The following is a 19,207-nucleotide window of genomic DNA, read 5'->3' on the forward strand; positions in this document are numbered from 1 at the left end:
GCCGCGCCCTCGTTTCGCGCCCGGCGAGCGCGGAGGGTGCTGAGGGCGGTGCCGGCTCCTCCCGGCGGCGACCGCACAGGAGCAGGGATGGGCAGGAACGGAACCGCTGGAGCTCCACCTCAAGGGACTCGGGGAAAGGGCTGGAGCTGTGCCAGGGCCGGGGCAGGCTGGAGATCAGGGAAAGGCTCTGCGCCAGAGGGTGCTGGGCACGCCCGAGGCTGCCAGAGCTCCGGGAGCGTTTGCCCAGGGATGCACGGGGTGGGAGTGTTGGGGCCGGGAATTGGAGTGGGTGATCCGTGTGGGGCCCTTCCCGCTCAGGGTATTCAGTCTTCCTGTGCGGGAGAACTTCACTGGGAGCGTGGGAGAGCCCTGGAACACTGCCCACGGGTCTCCCTCTCTGGGCACATCCCAAACCTCACTTGGACATGTTCCTGTGTCACCTGCTCCAGGTGACCCTGCCTGGGCAAGGGGGGGTGGATGAGATGAGGCTCCTTGAAGCCCTGTGATTGTGTGACTGCAGCCACCAGGCACCTGCCCGCAAATACCATCACCTTTATTAAATTATAAAACTGTAAGCTTTAAAATTTACCATATAAAATAATCACAAGTAGTAACAGCAAAGAAAAAAATAACTTTTTTTTTTCCCAGACACAGGAATTTGCTCAGATTTTTCCCAAAGTAAATAACCCTCCCACCTGGAGGCACCAAGGCCAGGTCAGCAGGGAGGGAGCAAAGCAAAAATTAACGATCAAACACAAAATAAACAATCAGGTCAGTGGGATTTCTTGCCCCAAAGCTTCTGCTTCCAGCATGGAAATCCCTGAAGGGAAAGGCCCAATGAGGAGTTATTGCTTTCTATGATAACCAGCAATACCCAGCCATATCAGTGGCATTAGGTCACACTGGTGGCACCCAGGTCACACTGGCAGCAGTCAAGTCACACTGGTGGCATCTGGGCCACACCAGCAGCACCTGAGTCACACCAACGGCACCTGGGTCACACTGGAAGCACTCAGGCCACCTTGGCAGTACCCAGGTCACACTGGCAGCAGTCAAGTCACACTGGTGGCACCTGGGTCACACTGGAAGCACTCAGGCCACCTTGGCAGTACCCAGGTCACACTGGCAGCAGTCAGGTCACACTGGTGGCACCTGGGTCATGCTGGCAGAATCCAGACCAGTCTGGTGGCACCCAGGCCAATCTGGTGGCACCCAGGTCCCATTGGTGGCACCTGGGTGACACTGGCAGCATCCAGACCTGTCTGGTGGCACCCAGGTCCCACTGGCAGCACCTGGGTGTCACCAGTGGCCTGGCATGGACGGCACGGCTGTGAAGGAGCAGTGGTCGCCTGCCATGGTGCTGGGGCCTCAGCACCAATGTGCAAACTGAGACAGGGGAAAAAAAGTGCCTAAAAGTGGTAGAAGTGGGAGGAAGCCCTGAGGGCCCCATGTCCCCCTTCCCACCGTGCTGTCCTGGATGGCAGCAGCACAAGGAAACGCAGAGGACACGGGTGAGGGGGGGACACTGCTGGGTGTGGACAAGTGTCCTTCACTTGTCCTGCACCTGCTTAGAAAGGGGGACTTTGCAGAGGAAGGGGAGGCAGAGGGATAAAGTGCAGAGCTGAGCTGGTTGCTCTTCCAAGCAAAGAAAGAACCCAGAGGAGGCAAATCCTTCATTAAAAGCTCTTTCCTCCCCAAAGCTGAGGGGCTCCCAGCAGCACACACCAGGCTGGCACAGCTGGAACAATGTAGTTGAGCCCTTATCTGTAGAAGGATGGGCAAAGACAACTCCCCTGGTTGCCAAGTTCTGCCCTTGCTTTCTGTGTGCCCTAGAGTAAGGCTTAGGTGAGACACACTGCAAAGGAGGCCTTGGCCACCTGGGGAGCCCCTGGTGATGCTCCTGGCTGGGCTGGGACACTGCTGTGGCTTCAGGACCCTGCAGCACATCCAGGCTCTGAGGCACAGCAGACTGGAGGAGCAGCTCAGGCACCACCCTGAACCACCTGTGCTGCCCCAGAGAGAGCCCTGCCCATGCCAAACCCCCCAAAAAGAGAAAAACTGTGAATCCCTGAACACCATCAGCCTGGCTCCTTCCAGAGCTCAAGTTAAACTCAGACTAAACCCTGCACTGCTGTGGGTTTCACAGCTCTGGCCGAGATGCTGCTGCTTCCTCCTGCATGTCCCTACATGGGGTTTTTCACATTCCTGCCAGGTCTGATCCTGAATCCAGGGTCCAAGTCCCAGTCTTATTCATCCCCCACAGTATCAGGACCAGGTAAGAGCAGCAGCACCTGTTTCAGAGGGAAAGAGGCTCCAGACCTCCAAGGAGATGGAAGCCAAGGGCCCAGCACGTGTTGGGATCAGCTCCTTCCCTCCCTCCCCATCAGCACCAAGAGCACTTGGCAGCATTTGCTCCCCAGAACAGAAGAAATGTGTTCTTCTCTTGGGTTCAAGTGCTGACTGCAGGATGGCAGGGGAGGTCCCTGTCCTACATCCTCTACCAGGACAGGGTGTAGAGAAGAGCTCAGCAGCCAAAGCCTTGGCTCCAGCTTAGCGTGGGCTAAGCCCAAGCCTCATGGATGCAGCAGTGGGGGAAGAAGGGTTGGCAATTTCCCCCAGGGCTATGAGGAGGTGGGGGACAAGCAATTCCTTGATCTTGAACCATGAAGAGCCTGCCCCACCCCAGCAGAAAAGCAGAGGTGGCCTCAAATTTGCCTCCAAAAGACCAGCCCAGACCATCTTCATGTTTAAACCCAGTCCAGGCTGTGCCCTCCTGTCCAGGAAATGAGCACATGAGAGGACTGACCCGTGTGCAGGGCAGCCACAGCCAAGAGCAGCTTCCCCATCCCTCCACCCCTGCGACCAGGACAGGTCAGGTCACAGCGTAGAGCTCCTCACGGTCGTTCTGGCAGATCTGATAGCGACATGTGAGCTTCTGGGGCCAGGCCCAGGGCTTCTTATGCTTGTCCCGAGGAGGGAGCAAGAAAGCAACACTGCAAGCCACCAGCACGTGCCAGATGCTGTGGGTGTAGTAGTAGTTCTCATTGGTTTCCATGAAAGCGTACACTGAGATGGCAATGAAAGCCAAGGCGATCCCTGGGAGGAGGTAGAAAACCCAGCGCTTCCACGAGGAGGGGTAGCAGTGCCTGCGCTTTGCTCCGTGGTGAACCTGGGGGTCAGAGCACACAGGGGTTAAGCAGCCAGGCAGAGCTGGGGTAGGGGGGAAACAGACCCCAGAGCATCTGCCACTCCCCAGGCTGCTTGCTGTCCCTGAGGAATTCAGCCCCCCCACTGCTTGGGCCCATCTCTGCTGTGCAAAAGCTCCCCAAGAGCTTGGCACCACAGCCCAGCACAGAGGCTACAGCTCCTGCCCAGAGCCAAGCCACAGCCCGTGTTTGGGACAGCACTGCAGCTCCAGGTCTCAGAACCAGAACCAGGGGATTTCTCAGCTGCTTCAGGACTGGAAGGTGAATCCCTTGCCTGCCCCCTCCACCTGGGTGTTTCAGGGTTTCAAGCCATGCCTGTGGATGGGCTGGAGCCTCGGATCTGCTCTACCACCACCATTCCCCATGGGGAGCAAAGGGCAGCAGGTCCTGCCGGGCTGCCCTCACTTACCCATGCTGTAACCATGATGAAGAGGGCGAAGAGGCAGGGACCCATCATGTTCCACACCCCTCTGCGGTCCAGCTGCAGGGACATGGCAATTAACAGGGTCCCCAAGATGAAAAGGACCTGCAAAAGAGACACCACCGTTGCTGTCAGGAGCTTATCTGCTGAGAGAGTACAGCCAGACATGCCAGAGGCAAGGAGAACCTCTTCTGGCTACCCAGCTCTGCGTCTACACAAGAGTCAGCAAAAACACCTTCAAGAAGGAGAAACCACAGAACCCACAAACCTTTACCCCAAATCTCAGGGGAAATCTTCAGGCCCAGCCTTTACAAGCACGCAGGCTCACGAGCCAAACTGCTGGGACAAAACAACCCAGGGTGGCGTTAGGTGACAAACAGGCTCTGTCACCCAGCTGTGTCATTAAAATACAGTGGTGAGGGGACTCAGGGGACTAGCTGTGGGCTGGCTCAGGTCTGGCTGGGCCATGTGGGGACACCTGCCACTCACGTATTTCAGGATCCTCTTCAGGCGGGCCATGCACAGGATGGTGACCCAGATGGCCACCACGGAGCCCAGGAAGTCGCAGTACTGCAGGGTGTCATAGTCCATGATGCACATCACGGCCACACCTGGCTGGTCACACGCGTGGTAGAACTGCAGCCAGGGACAAAAGCAATGGTCAGTATGAACCAAGCAGCACCACACAGCTCTCTGGGAGGGGGAGGCAGGAGAAGGCTCAGCCCAGAGGCAGGATGCCTCCTGCAGTGGCTCCAAGAATCTCCACCAAACCACTGTTGCCTTACGGAAAGTAGAGCACCCTGGACGATCCCAGGAGCTCTGAAAGGGCAGGACATAGTGCTGGAGCCAGTCCAGAGGAAGGATGGAGTTGATAAGGGTACTGAAGCACCTGCTCTGTAAAGACAGGCTGAGAAAGTTGGGGCTGTTCAGCCTGGAGAAGAGAAGGTTGCATGGAGAACTCATAGCACCTTCCAGCATCCGAAGGGGGCTACAGAGAAGCTGGAGAGGGATTATTCTCAGGAACTGGAGTGATGGGACAAGGACTAACACATACAAATTGAAAGAGGGGAAATTTAAGTTAGATATTAGGGAGAAATTTTTTACTGTGAGCATGGTGAGACACTGAAACAGGTTCCCAGGGAGGCTGTCGATGCTCCAGCCCTGGAAGTATTCAAATCCAGGTTGGATAAGGCCTTGACCAACCAGGTCTAGTGGGGGTGTCCCTGTCTATAGAACTAGGTGACTTTTAAGGTCCATTCCAACCCGTTAACACTCTTGGATACTACAGTATGCCCATGGAGGTGCTTGTCCAGTGATCCCGGAAGCTCCTTGTGGAGCTCCAGGATGGGCTGCTCCATCAAGGACTTCACTCTGGTGCAGCATTCCCAGAGCTCAGGGGGAGGTGCCAGGGGACACAGGCAGTCCCTACCGTGGAGAAGAACATGGTGTAGGTGTAGACAGAAGCCTCCACCAGGTAGAAGCGATAGACAGCGACTGCAATGGCCGGCAGGAACATGAGGTTGCTCAGGGTGAGCAGGAGTGTGGCCAAATTCTGTGTGCCCACGGTCTGGGCCTTGGTGTCATCTGTGCAGCTCCAGCCGCCCCAACCTGTGGACAGAGAGCCCTCTGTGGATCTCGAAAGCCCTACCTTGTCCTCCCACAGCAAGCAGCAGGAGCCTGGGATGCCTGAGAAGGAGCAATCCCACACCCAGACTGCCCCTGAGCCCCTTCTCCATCAGCCTCTCTTGCTCCTGCTCTCAGGGTGGTCTCATTAATCCTCCCACACTCTGCTGTGGAATGCTGGGGATCAGCTGAGTGCCTGGCTGCCCTGAGGACATTCCCCAGGTTATCCCCATGTAGCAGAGGCCATCCTACATCCAGACTGGCACTTTGACCTGCAGTAACTTAACACACATGCTACTTGCTGGTGGAACATCAAGCACTTATGGTTCAAATGCTTCACTACAGATCCCAGGAATCAGGTGGAGAATGATCCCCAACACTGAGGAAGCCACTGGGCTCTCTCCTACCAGCAGTAATAGCAGGGCAAACCCAAAACCAGGCTGCTCTGGGCCTTCCCCAACTGACTTTTGAAGATCTCCAAGGATGGAGACCTGGAACCTGTGCAAAAACAAACAACTCTGAAGGCAGGGAAAAAAATGTGTTTTCTTCAATTTAGGAGAAAATTTCCTTGCTGCAGCCAGTGTCTGTGGCCTCTTGCCCTTCCCCTGTGCTCACCCAGCATAGCTGGCTTCAGGGTCCCTGTAACCTCCATGGGCAGCAGAAAGTGTGACTGGTCCCAGTCCAGCTCCTCTTCCACAGGCTGAACAAACCCACTGCCTCAGCCCATGGTGACATCCAGGGCTGCACAGGAGACTGGGAGTGAAAATTTCCTGAAGGACAGTGCCTGACACAAAACACAACTCTCACCCTCTGACTGGATACCAAGGGCTGAAATGAGGCAATCTCTATGAACACAAATCTGCCTCTTCTTTTTAAAAATAATTTAAATTATTTTAATTAAAGATTAGGATGCCCATGCTCTCGTTTTGAAAAAAGGAGGTCAGCCACAGGGCAGCTGGGGTATGTGCAGGCACTCCATGGTCAAGAAGCAGAGTTAAGTGTAGCTTCCATCTCATTCCAGTCACTGGAACCCACAGCTGCAGCTCTGCCCCGTGTGCTGGCTCCCTGCCAGGCAGAGCCCAGGGAACCTACTCTCTCTGGTTTATTTCTGGGTCATGAATATGCAGATGGGGCATTTTGCTCAGAGTGATTCAGCAGGAAGCTGTCCTCAGCCTGATTCCTCAGTTGCCTTAAGGTGCTCTGTGCTTCCCAGAACCTGGCAGCCCTCGGGGAAATCAGGATGCTGCTCTCCATCTCGCTCCTCACCCATCAGCAGCACTGCAGCAGGGAACCACAGTTTGCCTTGTCCTTCTGCTGAGAACAGGTGCACAGACCCACCCAAGCACAGCAGAGCTCATCTTCCCTACACCACAGACTTCCCAGGCCATTAAGATAATTAGAAGCTGACACAGATATTCCTCCTCCAGGGGCACCTCTGAGTCTAAGGCTCTTGGCAGGAGACACACAGGGACCGCAGCCCGGCCTCGTCGCATTCCGTACCAGGAACCTACACAGCAAACCTCCCTGACAGGCACAGGCTCTGGCACAGGCAGTTTCAGGCACCCTGATCTCTCTGGGGATGCTCAGAAGCACTTCTCTAAGCCCTGGGGTACTCCAAGCTGTCCTCATCCCAATTCCCCATCACCCCGTGGCACTTCCCAAAACTTTACTTCCCCAGGCACTGTGACACTGCCGGCCACGGCAGACCCCAGGCTCCCCCACTCAAACACCACCATTTTAAACTGTGTTTTCCCCTCAGGGAGGATGGCAAAGCCTCCCAGGAAAGGCACTCACCAGCCTTGCAGCTGCAGCCAGCATAGAGGTAGCCGTGCCTGCGCAGGAGGCTGCACTGCCCGTAGGGCCCGCAGTCGTTGAAGCAGGGGGTGAGGTACGCGAACACCGTCACTTTGGCTTCGGCACTGCTGCATTCCCTGCAAGGACAGCACGTCCCCTTGGTGCCACAGGCTTTGGGACAGCCCTGTGCTCTGCCCCAATGGTCAGGCCATGCTCCTCTGTGCAAGCTCCCTGGTGTTTCAGGATCTGCTCCATCCCCCCAGGAGCCAGGAGCAGAGCCTGCTCCCTCACCACTTGAGCTGCCAAACTGATGTCCAGGTTGGTGTCAGATCTCCCCAGACCCTCATGGCAGATGCCTCAGGACCAGTGTCACCAGTGTTTTGCATCTGCAAACCACATGTTTTGCATCATGCACTTGGCTCCTTACACAAGACATCAGCAGGAAGGCAAACAGCAGGAATTCAGGCACAGCTGCCTGCACCTTAGAGACCTCCCAGAAGGGTGACAGCAGCAATTATTTCCCAGTTTGTCACCTCTGAATCCACCTGGGGAAGGGGAAGCTCAGCAAGGCAGGCTCTGCCATCTGCAGTCTCTGTGAGGTGTGCCAGCTCAGCATCAAACAAGCTGCTTGGGTGCTCACAAGGGCCACCCAGCTTCCTGTCCCTCTGCAGCCCCAGTTCAGCTGCCACCGGGTGAGAGGAGCCCACAGCCTGGGCAGCAGGACAGGGGGTCAGGTTTGCTCACACAATCCAAGGGCAGTGGGATGTAGTGGGATGAGATCCAGACTCACCCCTGTCCCTTGGGGCAGAGGAGTTGCAGGGACAGGAACCAGTCATCTGTCTGGGGGTACAGGACAATCAGCATGGCTTCTGCAGAGGACGTGCTCACGCTCAGAGGGTAGCCCTGGGAAAAAGCTGAGAGAAAAGAGAGTGCTGTGATGTGTCAGGGCTTGAGGAGAAGGGCCCACAGCAATCCCAGCCTGAGACTGACCACACAGGAATCAGCTGCCTCCTGTGGCTCCTTACTCCCATGCTCAGGAGGTACCAGAGGCATGGGGAAGACCCTTGCTCTCAAGACCCTTTTTCTTGAGATCTGTTTTTTCTTTCATCTCAGTTCCTGGTACATATCTGGGCAGCACAGGGCACCTGGAACAGCCTGTTATCTTGGCTAATCATCCAGTGCACAGCTTAGCTGTTTTGCAAGCCAGCAGTACCTTCACCATCCCCAAACCTCCTGCCAACAAGGCTGGAAGAGCCCCAGCTGGTAGCCAGACCTTCCTTTGGTGGAGGCTATCTCATGGTGTCAAGACCACCACCTGTAGCTCAGCACCCTGGGAATGTGTCAGCACAAAGACCTCATGAGGGTTTGTGCAAAAATCGGTTTTTTTGGGACACACCACAAAATCCTGAGTCAGTTAACAGCTCACCAGGTCCAAAAGCAGAGCCCTGAGATGACACAGCTGAGCTGGTGGCAGTGCCAGCATCTCTCCTACCTGTGCTGCAGTTCCGTGTGGCATTGGGGGACAGCACTGGCGAAGCAGCACTCACACAGGCTGCCACGGTGGCATTGGCCAGGCTCACAGATGTCTGTGCAAACAGAGGAGTGTCCCACGTTAGAGTGCCCCAATGACATGTTCCTGCACCATTCCTTTCCCACAATAAATCCTTCAGGTCAAGCCACCCATCAATTCAGAAGGTTTCTGTTTCACTGGGCCTTGTGCTACCACCGTGTTGTGTCACGGCTGAGAGGCAAGAGACCCTCACGGGGGACCCTGCCGGGGGAACTGCCCCAAAGTTGGGATATCCACACCTCATTTCAGCACCAGCACAGGGGAGACACAATTCAGAGTCCACAGAACGTCAGGGCTGAGCCCTGGTCCAGCCCCCAGGAAGTTTGATGGAATTTCAGGGGGCTGATTTTGGTGGTGGTGGTGGGGTGAAGGAGCCTGGGAATCAGTGACTTGGACAGGAACATCCCTGGGTTCCCCTGCTCAGCCTCCTCTCCTGGTGGCAAGGTGCCAGGCTCCCATGGAGAAGACGCCATTGCAGCTGCTTTCCATTTAGTGTCCTCTGCGTCACTGCTGCCACATGCCGCAGGCTGTGGCATTTGAATTGGAGCTGGCAGGTGGGACATGCTGGCAGCAGCTAAAAAAGGCTCAGAGTATTTTGTAACAACAGAAAGAGAAATAGTCCCACTGGTACCTACAACCTGTGGAGCTGCAGCCCAGGAGCAGGGACAAGCCCTGCCAAGGGGACAGAATCCCATCAACCAGCCTGCACACCTTGTTGAGCAGCAGATTGACCACGAGGGATCCCCCGCTGTCCATGCCCGTGTTCAGGTTGAGCAGGAGCAGGGTGGGGGTCAGGGAGCTCACGGGCACGCTGGGGCCATTCAGGAGCCGGTAGCGCACGGACACCACATCCAGGTCCTCCCTCACCACGGGCTGGCTCTGCAGGCAGGAGCTCCTCTGGCTGGACACGTTGTGTGGAGCCTCTCCCGCAGCTGGTCTGGCACCAGCCTGGCTCTGGTTTAGGCTGATGAAGTTAAGGAAGGAACTGGTGCTTCCTGGTCTGCAAACTAGAGCAAAAGAGGAGAGGAATCAGCACAGCCAGGTCCAGCACCTCACCCAGGCAGGACCCCAGAAGATCCAGCACAAAGTGGGGGTTTCAGGGGATTCATGCTCTACATCTGTCCCTCAAGTGCTATCTTTGCAGGAGGAGCACCCACAAGTTTGGACATGCTGGGAGCCAGACAGTGGTACAGCGGGTGGAAGCACCCTGGAGCTGCAGGGAAGGGGGAACAGAAGGAGGGATAACACAGCACCAGCAAGGAGTGCCCAGGGAGTGCTCACTTGCCAGCAGCAGAGCTCAGCACTCAGCTCTCCCACAGCCACAGGCTGCACAAAAGTCCCTCCCAGCTCCCCATATGTGAGCAAACAAAGCTGAGCAGGAGGGAGAAGCCAACCCAGTGGAGCTCTGGGCACAGGCCATCACACTGTAGCAAACAGAGCTGAGTGGGACACTTGGAGTTCCACGGTGGGAACTGTCCATTGCTCCCAGAGACTCCTGTGCTACCCTCCAACACCTCTGCTGACAGTGCCAGGTCTTCCAGCACACAGGATGAGGTTCTGCTTTGAAGAGAAGGTGGCAAAACCCCCAGCAGAAAAAAACTAACAATGTACCTAGTTGGTGAGCTTCCAGCAGTCAAGCAGAGATTACAGTCATGTAATAGGTGCAATGTGCCACAATGACAATCACAAGGACCTTGTGAGCCACATGGTGTCACTGGGAATGGTGACACCTCCTTACAACAACTCCAAACATTTCCCCAAGCAAACCTCCGTGGTTTCCTGCCTGTAGCCTGCTTTTGGCCAATTGGTAGTCAACACAGCCTTAGTCTGGTGTACCACAGAAAACTATTTTCCCCACCAAATTTTAAGCCAGCCACTGCTTCCCAAACAACCTTTAGAAAAATAACACTGAACTTCTCAGGTGTTTCCAAACAGGAAGCTCTAGCAAAAGCCTCTCTGCAGTGAACACCAGAGTTTTCAATTTTGTCCCAAAAGCAAAAACTAGGGCATCCAAGAGGAGGCAACCAGCATGATGGGGAGCACAGAGCACCATAGCCAGGCACCCAAAGACTCAAGAGGGACAGAGCACACACACAGTTCCCTCTGGTCCTTCCCTCATGGCTAAAGAGCATGGAATCCCACCTGTGAAAGAAGCCAGCATCTCCACTGACACGCTGGCGTTGGCAGGGCCAAGACTCTCCACCATGATCTGCAGCCACTTCTCCCAGGGGGGAGAGTCCAGAGCCAGGCTGCAGTTGATGCTCCCTGTGCAGGTGAGGCTCCTCTGGAAGGACTGGGGCAGGGTGATGGAGCCCAGCAGCACCCTCACAGTGCAGGCTCTCTGCTCGCTGGTGACGCAGCTGCTCAGCTGGAACCGCATCCCTGCAGCGTGTTTGGGAACGAAGACCCTGCGGGGGAAGGGAGCAGCAGTTGGCAGAGCTTGTACTCTCAACACAAGCCAGATCCCCAGGGCTTTGTGACAAGAGGTAGACTGCCCTGGTTGGTGCTGTGAAAATCCTTCCCAAGGCAAACATCTGAAGAACTAAAACTCCTGCAGTTGAATCTATGACCACCTGCGAAGAGTCAGAGAAGGATGCTCGTGTGCTCCCCGTCAGACCCTACCACTGCTGCAGGGAGCTCAGCAAAAGGCTCCAGCCTCACGTGGGAACAACTCCGGCTTCCCCTAAGCAGCTCATGTGGGAAATCCCACCCCACCATGCCCTCAGGTGCCCACCCACTGCTCCCACTCACTTGACATGCAGTGGCTTAGCAGGCGACACAACGGTGTGTGGCATGGGGACACCAGGCTCCAGGACAGGCATATCAGTGAGTCTGAGCACAAACATATCTGCCTGGAACATATAGGGGCATGGAGTGGAGAAACCCTGCAGGAGGGGAGAGCACAGGGGTCAGCTGTGGTTGTGATGAGACACCCAGGACAGGGCACTGGGCAGGAGCCTCACCTTCACCTCGATCCTGCCCGCAGCCTCGGGCAGGTGGGCAGCGATGAACCAGTCCCCTGCAGCGGGGGTGGTGATGTTCACAAAGGTGGTGTTCTGCACTGCACTGCTCAGGGTGATGCTGATGTTGTAGGAGGGACGGACGGTGGCGTTGGCAGGAAAGCGAGTGCCCAGAGGGTTGATGACGGGAGGGGCTCCATGGCGAAAGTGCCTGTGAGAGAAACCACAGTGAGAGCAAACTCAGGGATGCACAGACACCGGCAAGATAAACTGGGATACAAACTGGCCTGGGATTGGAAAGGGAGCAGGCTGGAAAACCCCACATTTTCGAGTGGAGTCATCATTTTCATCTGGTGAGGATTGGCTGCTATTAGCTTATCTGCGATTTATTTAGAGATTGGTTTAACTTGGCAGCTTATTAAGATTTACATGGTTCCATTAAGCCTGGAAGCAAATTTCCAACACTTGCTAAGGCTAAACCCCACCCACAGACTACTGCTTTATAGCCATCAGCAAATTCCCCATATAGGGAAATTCATCCACAAAGAACTTTAATTTTCTAGCTAAGATCCACATCTTCCAATTTCTTCTTTTAAGGAAGGCGAACGGACAGACTGAAAAGAGACTTTCCAAGAAAGGCCCATATTGCAGACTTCAGTACAGCAGCACTTCTGCTTTCCAGATAAGCCCAGCATTTGAAGTAGCAGAAGCACACACAGCTGAGGAATGTGGGAAATATTTATTCAGTCAATTTGGCACTTAATTTAATTGCTTTTGGACTGCACTGCAACAGGTCCAGCAAGTAGACATGACAGGTGATATGTTATTACCCCTTGGAGCTTATCTAGATTAGCCATCACTTCTTGGGTTATTGTTTAGCTGCTGCCTTGTCCCTCATGTCCCCAAACTATTGGAAACCTTTCTGGGAAGCAGAAAGGAGGAAGATCATCTGTGCCAGGCTGCTCAGGAACAACTAGGAGTGCCAGTCTCCCCAGGACAGACCAGGGAAGCACAAGCCAAGCAGCTTCAGTCACTCCCAGATCTCTGTGGAATGGGTACCAGAGACCCGTGTGACTCCCTGGGCACCACTTGCTGAAGAAGCTTGGTGCCCTCCGAAGATAAAGCTCAAAATCTGGCAAGTTTTGGACTTCAAATCCTTCAACAAGTCAAGTACTGTTTTAAGCAGCATTTCTCTCACTGATGTTGAGTTTGCAATCTTCTCATGCTCCTGTATCCACTCAACAGCACATTCCTCTCCTATCTCTGCTCCACAAAGTGCCCCCAAATCTCCTCAGCTCTTCTGCACTGGGCTTTTGCCCATCTCCAACCAGTTTGGATCTCCTCAAGTCCCTTGTAGTCCTGCCACATCCTTTGGCACCATGTGCAGGTTCTGCCAGGCCAGGAACACCTCTGAGCAGCACATCTGCCTCACTGTGAAGCTCTCTCCAATGTCCTAAAGGGTCTCTTGGACACTACACGGCAGCCCCAGATCCACTGGTAACACGAACACTAAACACTCCTACAGGTTTAAACACAGATTCAGTCCTGCTACATGAAGAAACTTCAGCTCCTGCAGCTGAGGAACTGCCCAGCCACAACTGACCAGGACAAGGGGACAAGAAGCCACCAGGACAAGCCCTGGCACGGGGACATACATACACAGTGATCTCCATGCTGGTGCACTCGGGGCCCTTTCCCCGGGATGCCTGCAGGAGCCAGCGCAGCAGCACAGTGTCCTCTGGCACGTGGAAGTGGAAGAGCTTGGCATTCCCATACCAGCTGTAGAAGGACAGCTTCTGTGCACTCTGAGAGAAGTACTCGGAGACATACAGGGAGTCTGGAAGGGAGAGAGCACAGCAGTTGGTGGGGGAGCTGCTGGGGGCAGGCTGCAGGGCTTTATCCACCCACAGAAGCACACAGGAGGCCTAATGTTTCTTGGAAAAGTGCACTTTGTGTCCCTGATTTCTCATTCCATTCCCATTAGACTGGTGATCCAGCCAGAACCACCCACATGCCTACTATAAAACCATCACCCTGAACCAGAGAGCACTAACAGATGCCTAAACACACACTGAAAAACGTGCCTTGAAGATAAGAGATCACCAGAGACACCAAGGAGGAGGAAAAGGTCAGGAGGAAAGGTTGATGGCAGAAGGAGAGGTGATGGAATAGGCAGCCCGAAGCCCTGGGGCACAGAGCAGAGCAGATGGGTGTAGGCAGCACAGGGGTGCCCTGTGCCCCAGCAGTTCATGGTGCCAAGAGCTGTGCCCTTGGCTTCTGCTGAGCACACGGGCTGATGTTTTACCTGGGCAGAGTGAAAGGACAGGGGGGATGATTTTAAACTAAAGGAGGGGATATTTAGATTGAATGTTAGGAGGAAATTCTTCCCTGTGAGGGTGAGGAGACACAGGGTGCCCAGAGAAGCTGCGGCTGCCCCATCCCTGGAAGTGTCTGAGGCCAGGTTGGACAGAGCTTGGAGCAACCTGGTCTGGTGGAAGGTGTCCCTGCCCATGAGATGGTTTTTAAAGGCCCCTTCCAACCCAAACCATTCTGTGGTTATCCATTTACCCAGCTCAGAACACAGGTACTGTCTTCCTGTAACACACACCACTATGAAAATTCATGTGTTGTAAATGTAACTCTTTCAGACATACCTTCTAAAGCCTAACATTTTCCCTAGCTGGAAGAAAGCTGGGGTAGTGAGAACAGCCCCAGGGTAGGCTGAAAGGCCATACAAGAGGACAACAGCAACTCAAAGTGCAATCAGGATGAACTAGATCCTCCATCCCTCTGCCCAGCTATACACCTACAGATCACCCCCAGCAAAATTATACATTACCCAAACCAACCAGACTGCAACTCAGGGCTGGAAAAAAAGCATCACATCAGCTTACAAAGGGATAAACAGAGACAGCAGAGCCAAGGCCACCCAAAATCAAGGTTTGTAACACTCAGTAAGAGGGTAAAAGTCTGTGTCTTCATGTGCTGTGGAGTGCTTCCTGATGCTCCTTTCCTACTTTGGAATCCCCAGAGTGGGGAGAAACTGTGGCACCTTTCAGGGGCAGATTCCTCATTTCTGTCATAGAATAGCAGTGAGGGGGAGTTAACTTGCCTTCCCTCAAAGCTGCACAGGGTCGTGCTGGGAACACAGAGGACCCAATTGTGTGTAAGAAAGACGGCAAAGAAAGAGGAAAACAATCCTCAGGCAGGACCAGGTCCTTGGGATGTACTTCCTGCCAGGAGGAATCTAATCCCAGCAGGAACTACGATTCATGTCCCAAAGGAGGATGCTCCGGCCTGCACCCACGGCACTGCAAGGAGACAGGAACAGTAATCATGGGTTTAACTCCTTGGCAACTCACCAAGCCAAAGCCTGCGGGCATCCTGCAAGTCCAGCAGGGAAAGGAGGAAACAGGAAAGCGAGAAATACCAGCCACACCAGACAGCTGGAGGAGCTGCTCCTGGAGGAAGAGTGCGGCTGCCTGACCTTGCCGCAGGGACTGCCCCAGCCACGCAGCCACGGGGCCAGCCAAGGGAGCAGAGCTGCAGCACCTTCATGCACAGGGCGAGGAAGGGTCAGAGGGAAAAGTGAGCTTTGAGCAGGACAGGCCACAGCCCCTGGGCAGAGCTGTCCCACAGCAGTCCCCACGCCAGGGTCACGCTGCTCTCCAGACCACAAAAGGGGCTTTTCAAACCAATGCTCCCTGGCTGAAACGCCAGCACAGTGCGTGGGTACTGTGCACAAGAGCTGGCTGTGTCCCTGCAGGCCCAGGGACATTTCCTACACCAGGGCAATGGAAAGGAGCAGGCTTTCATCAGTGCTGTCTGCACACCCAGCACACTCCACACATGCTTGGCACACTCATTTCTGGCAGTCCATGGAGATATTTGGGCACAGGAGGAGCTTAGGCAGGGACACAAAGCGTGATTAAAGCTGGGAGAGCCCTGGTCCTTCTCCATGCAACAGGTCCCATCAGACAGCCTGCCCCAACCCCACCAGCTGTCAGCCACGGCCACCACCCATCCTGCACGTCCTCACGAAGCCAAAGCTCCCTTTGTGTGGGTTTGGGGGAAGAGAGGGTAGGCCAACTGCAAAATTAAAAACTCCAGCAATCAGCAGTGCTCTTTATTAAAGACTGGTCAATTATGGGGAGCCAGCTCAAGAGCATTACCAGAGCAGGCAGACCTGCCCTGCCCACGCACTGCCTGTCACCAGGTAAGCACCAGCTGGGCTGTGGACAAAGTCCACTGACAAACAGCTTCTGGTGGTGACGAGGGCTGAGCCCCTGCTCACAATCTGCGCTGGGCACCCTGAGCTGCATCAGCAGCCTGGTATGTGACTCTCTCCACCCAGGCTGACAAGGAAATATCACAGATAAACGGAACATCAGCACCGAAAAGCCTGAAAGACAGGTCACTGCAGCTGAAGCGTGTGCTCTGGCAGCCCATTTGCATCAAGAGAGAGTTCTCTGGCATGTGCTGTGCTCTGTTTGTGTCCATCCCCATCTATTCAGTCTGCTCCACGCCAGCAAGGCAACACCTGGAAAGTCCCACTTGACTGTTCCATGATCTGAAACAAGCTTTAAATTGAGCAAGAGACGCATCCAGTGGATGCTGTTTTCCATCCCCTTTCATACAGACTTTGTATAAGCAGATTTCAAATGTGTTGTGCAAAAACCAGCAGTGTTTTAAGACAAGGGAACAGAACGCAGTAGAATCCTGGATGCACAGAGGAGACACATTATTTCAATTTCAGAGAAAAGAGTCACCTGCTACAGCTTGGGTTTGTTTGTCCAAAGATGATCTCATGGTAGTTTTAGGAAATAATACCTTGACTGTGGGTTTCACAGGGCGTCCCATCAAAGGGATGAAGCCCTCATTTCAAAGCCGACACTGTCTAAAGCTACAGAGCTGATGAGCCTGACTCAAGAAGAGACTGGGCTTACGTTTCAGGATGTTTTCCCACTTACAAAGTAACAGAAATCCTGTTCCTTTATCCCGGGTCTGAAATCCACCCACAAATGTAGCAGAACAAGGACCCCCTCGGTCCCCCGGGGAGCAGCGGACCTTTGCCAGTGCCCAGATATGAGCCCATGGAGGCATTCCCTGCCCAGGCATTCCCTGCCGAGGCATTCCCGCAGCCGGCGGGACGGCGCCGGGACGAGCCCAGCAGCACACCTGAGGCGCAGAGGAGCTCTCCAGGGCTGGAACCCAGCGAGCAGGATGCCAGAGCAGGGTGGGCCGGGGGCACGGGGCCATCGCACCCGCGGCTCCCCGGGAGCCTCACGCTCTGCGGGCTGTGAGGAAGCGATAACCATCATCCATCAACAGGACAGCCACGGGCAGAGCGAGCCCACCTCCGGGACAGGGCGGGCAGGTGAACAGCCTCACCTCCCCAAACCCGTCCAGTGCCACAGCAGCTCCGGAGGGGGGGCACAAACCCCGCGGGACCCCAGACCCATCGCTCTCCCAAAATCCCCGCTCCCATCCATCCGTCTGCATGCGCTGGAAGTAAAGTAACCTGAAAACAAGGCAAGCCCGAGGAAAACAACCGCTGCAAACACAGCGGAACCCTGTGCGAGTGTCCTGACCTCCCTCTGCTCTGCAGGGCCGGCACAAGCGCTGCTCCCCGGGGATGCTCCAGAGTCCACGACTCCCTCGGGAAAGAACGAAGCCGCCCAAAGTCACTGCAGATCCACCCCGGCAGCAGCTGCCTGAGCCGGGGCACTCCTGGGGCTCTCCTCAACACCACCCTCCGCTCTCCCCCGCCGCCTCTGCCCCCCGCCGGTCCCCGCTCCCGCCCCGCCGGGACTCACCGGGGCCGGTGCGGTTGGCGCGGCCGGCGGGCAGCGCCAGGAGCTGCAGCAGCAGCAGCAGCAGCAGCGGCGGCAGGGGCGGCCCGGCTGCCCCGGCCATGGCCGCCCGCCCGCCGAGCCCCGGCCCCGCCGCCCGCCCCCCCCGCAGCGCCGCCGCCGCCGCCGCTTCCGCCGCCCGCCCCGCCCCGCCCCGGTACCTCCCCGGTACCGCCCCCGCGGCACCGCGAGCCACGAACCGGGAGGGACGAACCGCGGAGCTCCCGAGCGCACCGCCCCGCTCCATGCCGGGAGCCCCGGGACGCGCCTCGGAGCATCCCGGGCACGGCGCGGCCGGTGACTCCTGGGGGCACTTCTCAGCGCCCTGAGAGGAGGGTGGTAACTGGAGATCAGTTTAAGCTGAAATCACAAATATTCACATGTCTCGGTCATAGCCGGACAGCGCAGCCCGCCTGTGCCCGCTCGGACGGGAAATCATCGCCCTTCAGCTGATGGGTGATTTAATGCTCGTTCCTGCAAAGCCCGGTTGCCCTCTCTACTCTCACCTATCTGCCATGTTCATAGGACTCACGGGAGATGGGGCTTTCTTAGACTCATTCTCTCATTTTCCAGCTGATTTCAAAAGAGTCAAGGATTTTCTTTTACCTGCGTTTTCCTTGGGATACCCTCTGATGTGCTCCCCAGCAGAAATAATGCAGCTTGGGGTCAGTCTCAGAGCCCTTGCTCAGGCGAAAATCCCAATACTCCCTTACAGGTCAGCTTAGTTGAGGACTTCAGACCTGTTTACAGTTAACCACAAGCTCCCTGGAGATGGAGTTTCTACTTCTGGAGCTCAAAAGCTTTGCTGCTTGCTCCCACAAGATGTTACTCTTTGTAATAAATTCCTGGGGCATGGGAAGGAAATCCCCTGGGGAAGTGCCTGTCATTTTCTACCAACTCTGACATCACCAAAATCCCAGTCAGAGCAGACTGTGTCCTCAAAGCTGGCAGTGTCCTCATCTGATTTAGGAGAAGACTTCCCTGAAGCCAGCCCAGAAGCTTGAGCACTCAAAGCTCAAGGGATGGAAAAGGACTATTCTGCTAATTTTCAGCTTCAATTTGTTCACTGCTTGTTCATTTGCCCCTGTGTGATATTATCCTTGGATTTTCAGAGTTCTCCTTCTAAGAGGAAAACAAATAAACACTTCTGTCCCCATTCTACATTAATTTAGCCTTCAACTCCCCTTTTAAAGATATCAGCTCCTCTCCAATCAGCCCTTATGAATTACTTTCTTGAAATGCTGTTTCTAGCTGTTTTCCTCTTAAAAGAGAGAAAAAATGATCTTTAATGTCAAAGACCTGAGCATGAATTAAGCAACACAGAGTCAGATCCAGAATGTGTTACAATACCTATTTTTTTCACAGCTTGGGTGCCTTGGAGTTGCTTATTTCCAAGAAAAGCATTCCAGTGTTCACTGTATCTGCGTGGATGGATGCTGTAGGACATGCCACCTCCAGACCGACAGCTGCTTCAAACACATGGGACTTGAAAATGTTGTCATTGGCTTAGTGACTGTCTGCGCTGCTCCTTTTCCCTTTGGCTAAGCAGCCTTGCAGCCTCAGAAGGGGTGAGTTTGGGCCAGGGAGGGTCTCCTCTTGGCTGCAGAGCTGGGGCTGGGGCTGAAGCTGGAGCTGCAGAAGCTGAAGGTCTCTCCACTTGCAGTGCTGCATGTGGATCACAAAGAGCAGACAGAAGATACAGCTGCAGTGGCATCTGCCTCATCCTGTGTGGCATCAAGAACACAGGGATTCAGAAAAGCATGTGGGGATTGTGTCTGTGC

General features: G+C 55.0%; 1 protein-coding gene across 1 annotated transcript; it reads right to left on the minus strand.

Annotated features, from left to right (window-relative positions):
* Nucleotides 1-532: 532 nt before the first annotated feature.
* Nucleotides 533-17,490, minus strand: PGAP6 (post-glycosylphosphatidylinositol attachment to proteins 6). The gene is made up of 13 exons (XM_033074439.1): nt 17,391-17,490; nt 13,234-13,411; nt 11,578-11,785; nt 11,366-11,499; nt 10,757-11,022; nt 9,326-9,621; nt 8,537-8,630; nt 7,835-7,958; nt 7,045-7,181; nt 5,057-5,235; nt 4,117-4,263; nt 3,616-3,732; nt 533-3,169 (listed from the first exon to the last, which is right to left on the minus strand). Exons 1-13 carry the CDS (start codon nt 17,488-17,490, stop codon nt 2,873-2,875), a joined length of 2,277 nt encoding a protein of 758 aa, XP_032930330.1. The 3' UTR covers nt 533-2,872.
* Nucleotides 17,491-19,207: the final 1,717 nt, after the last annotated feature.

This window comes from Catharus ustulatus, chromosome 16, assembly GCF_009819885.2.
Source record: "Catharus ustulatus isolate bCatUst1 chromosome 16, bCatUst1.pri.v2, whole genome shotgun sequence".
In the NCBI taxonomy this organism is placed as follows: domain Eukaryota; kingdom Metazoa; phylum Chordata; class Aves; order Passeriformes; family Turdidae; genus Catharus; species Catharus ustulatus.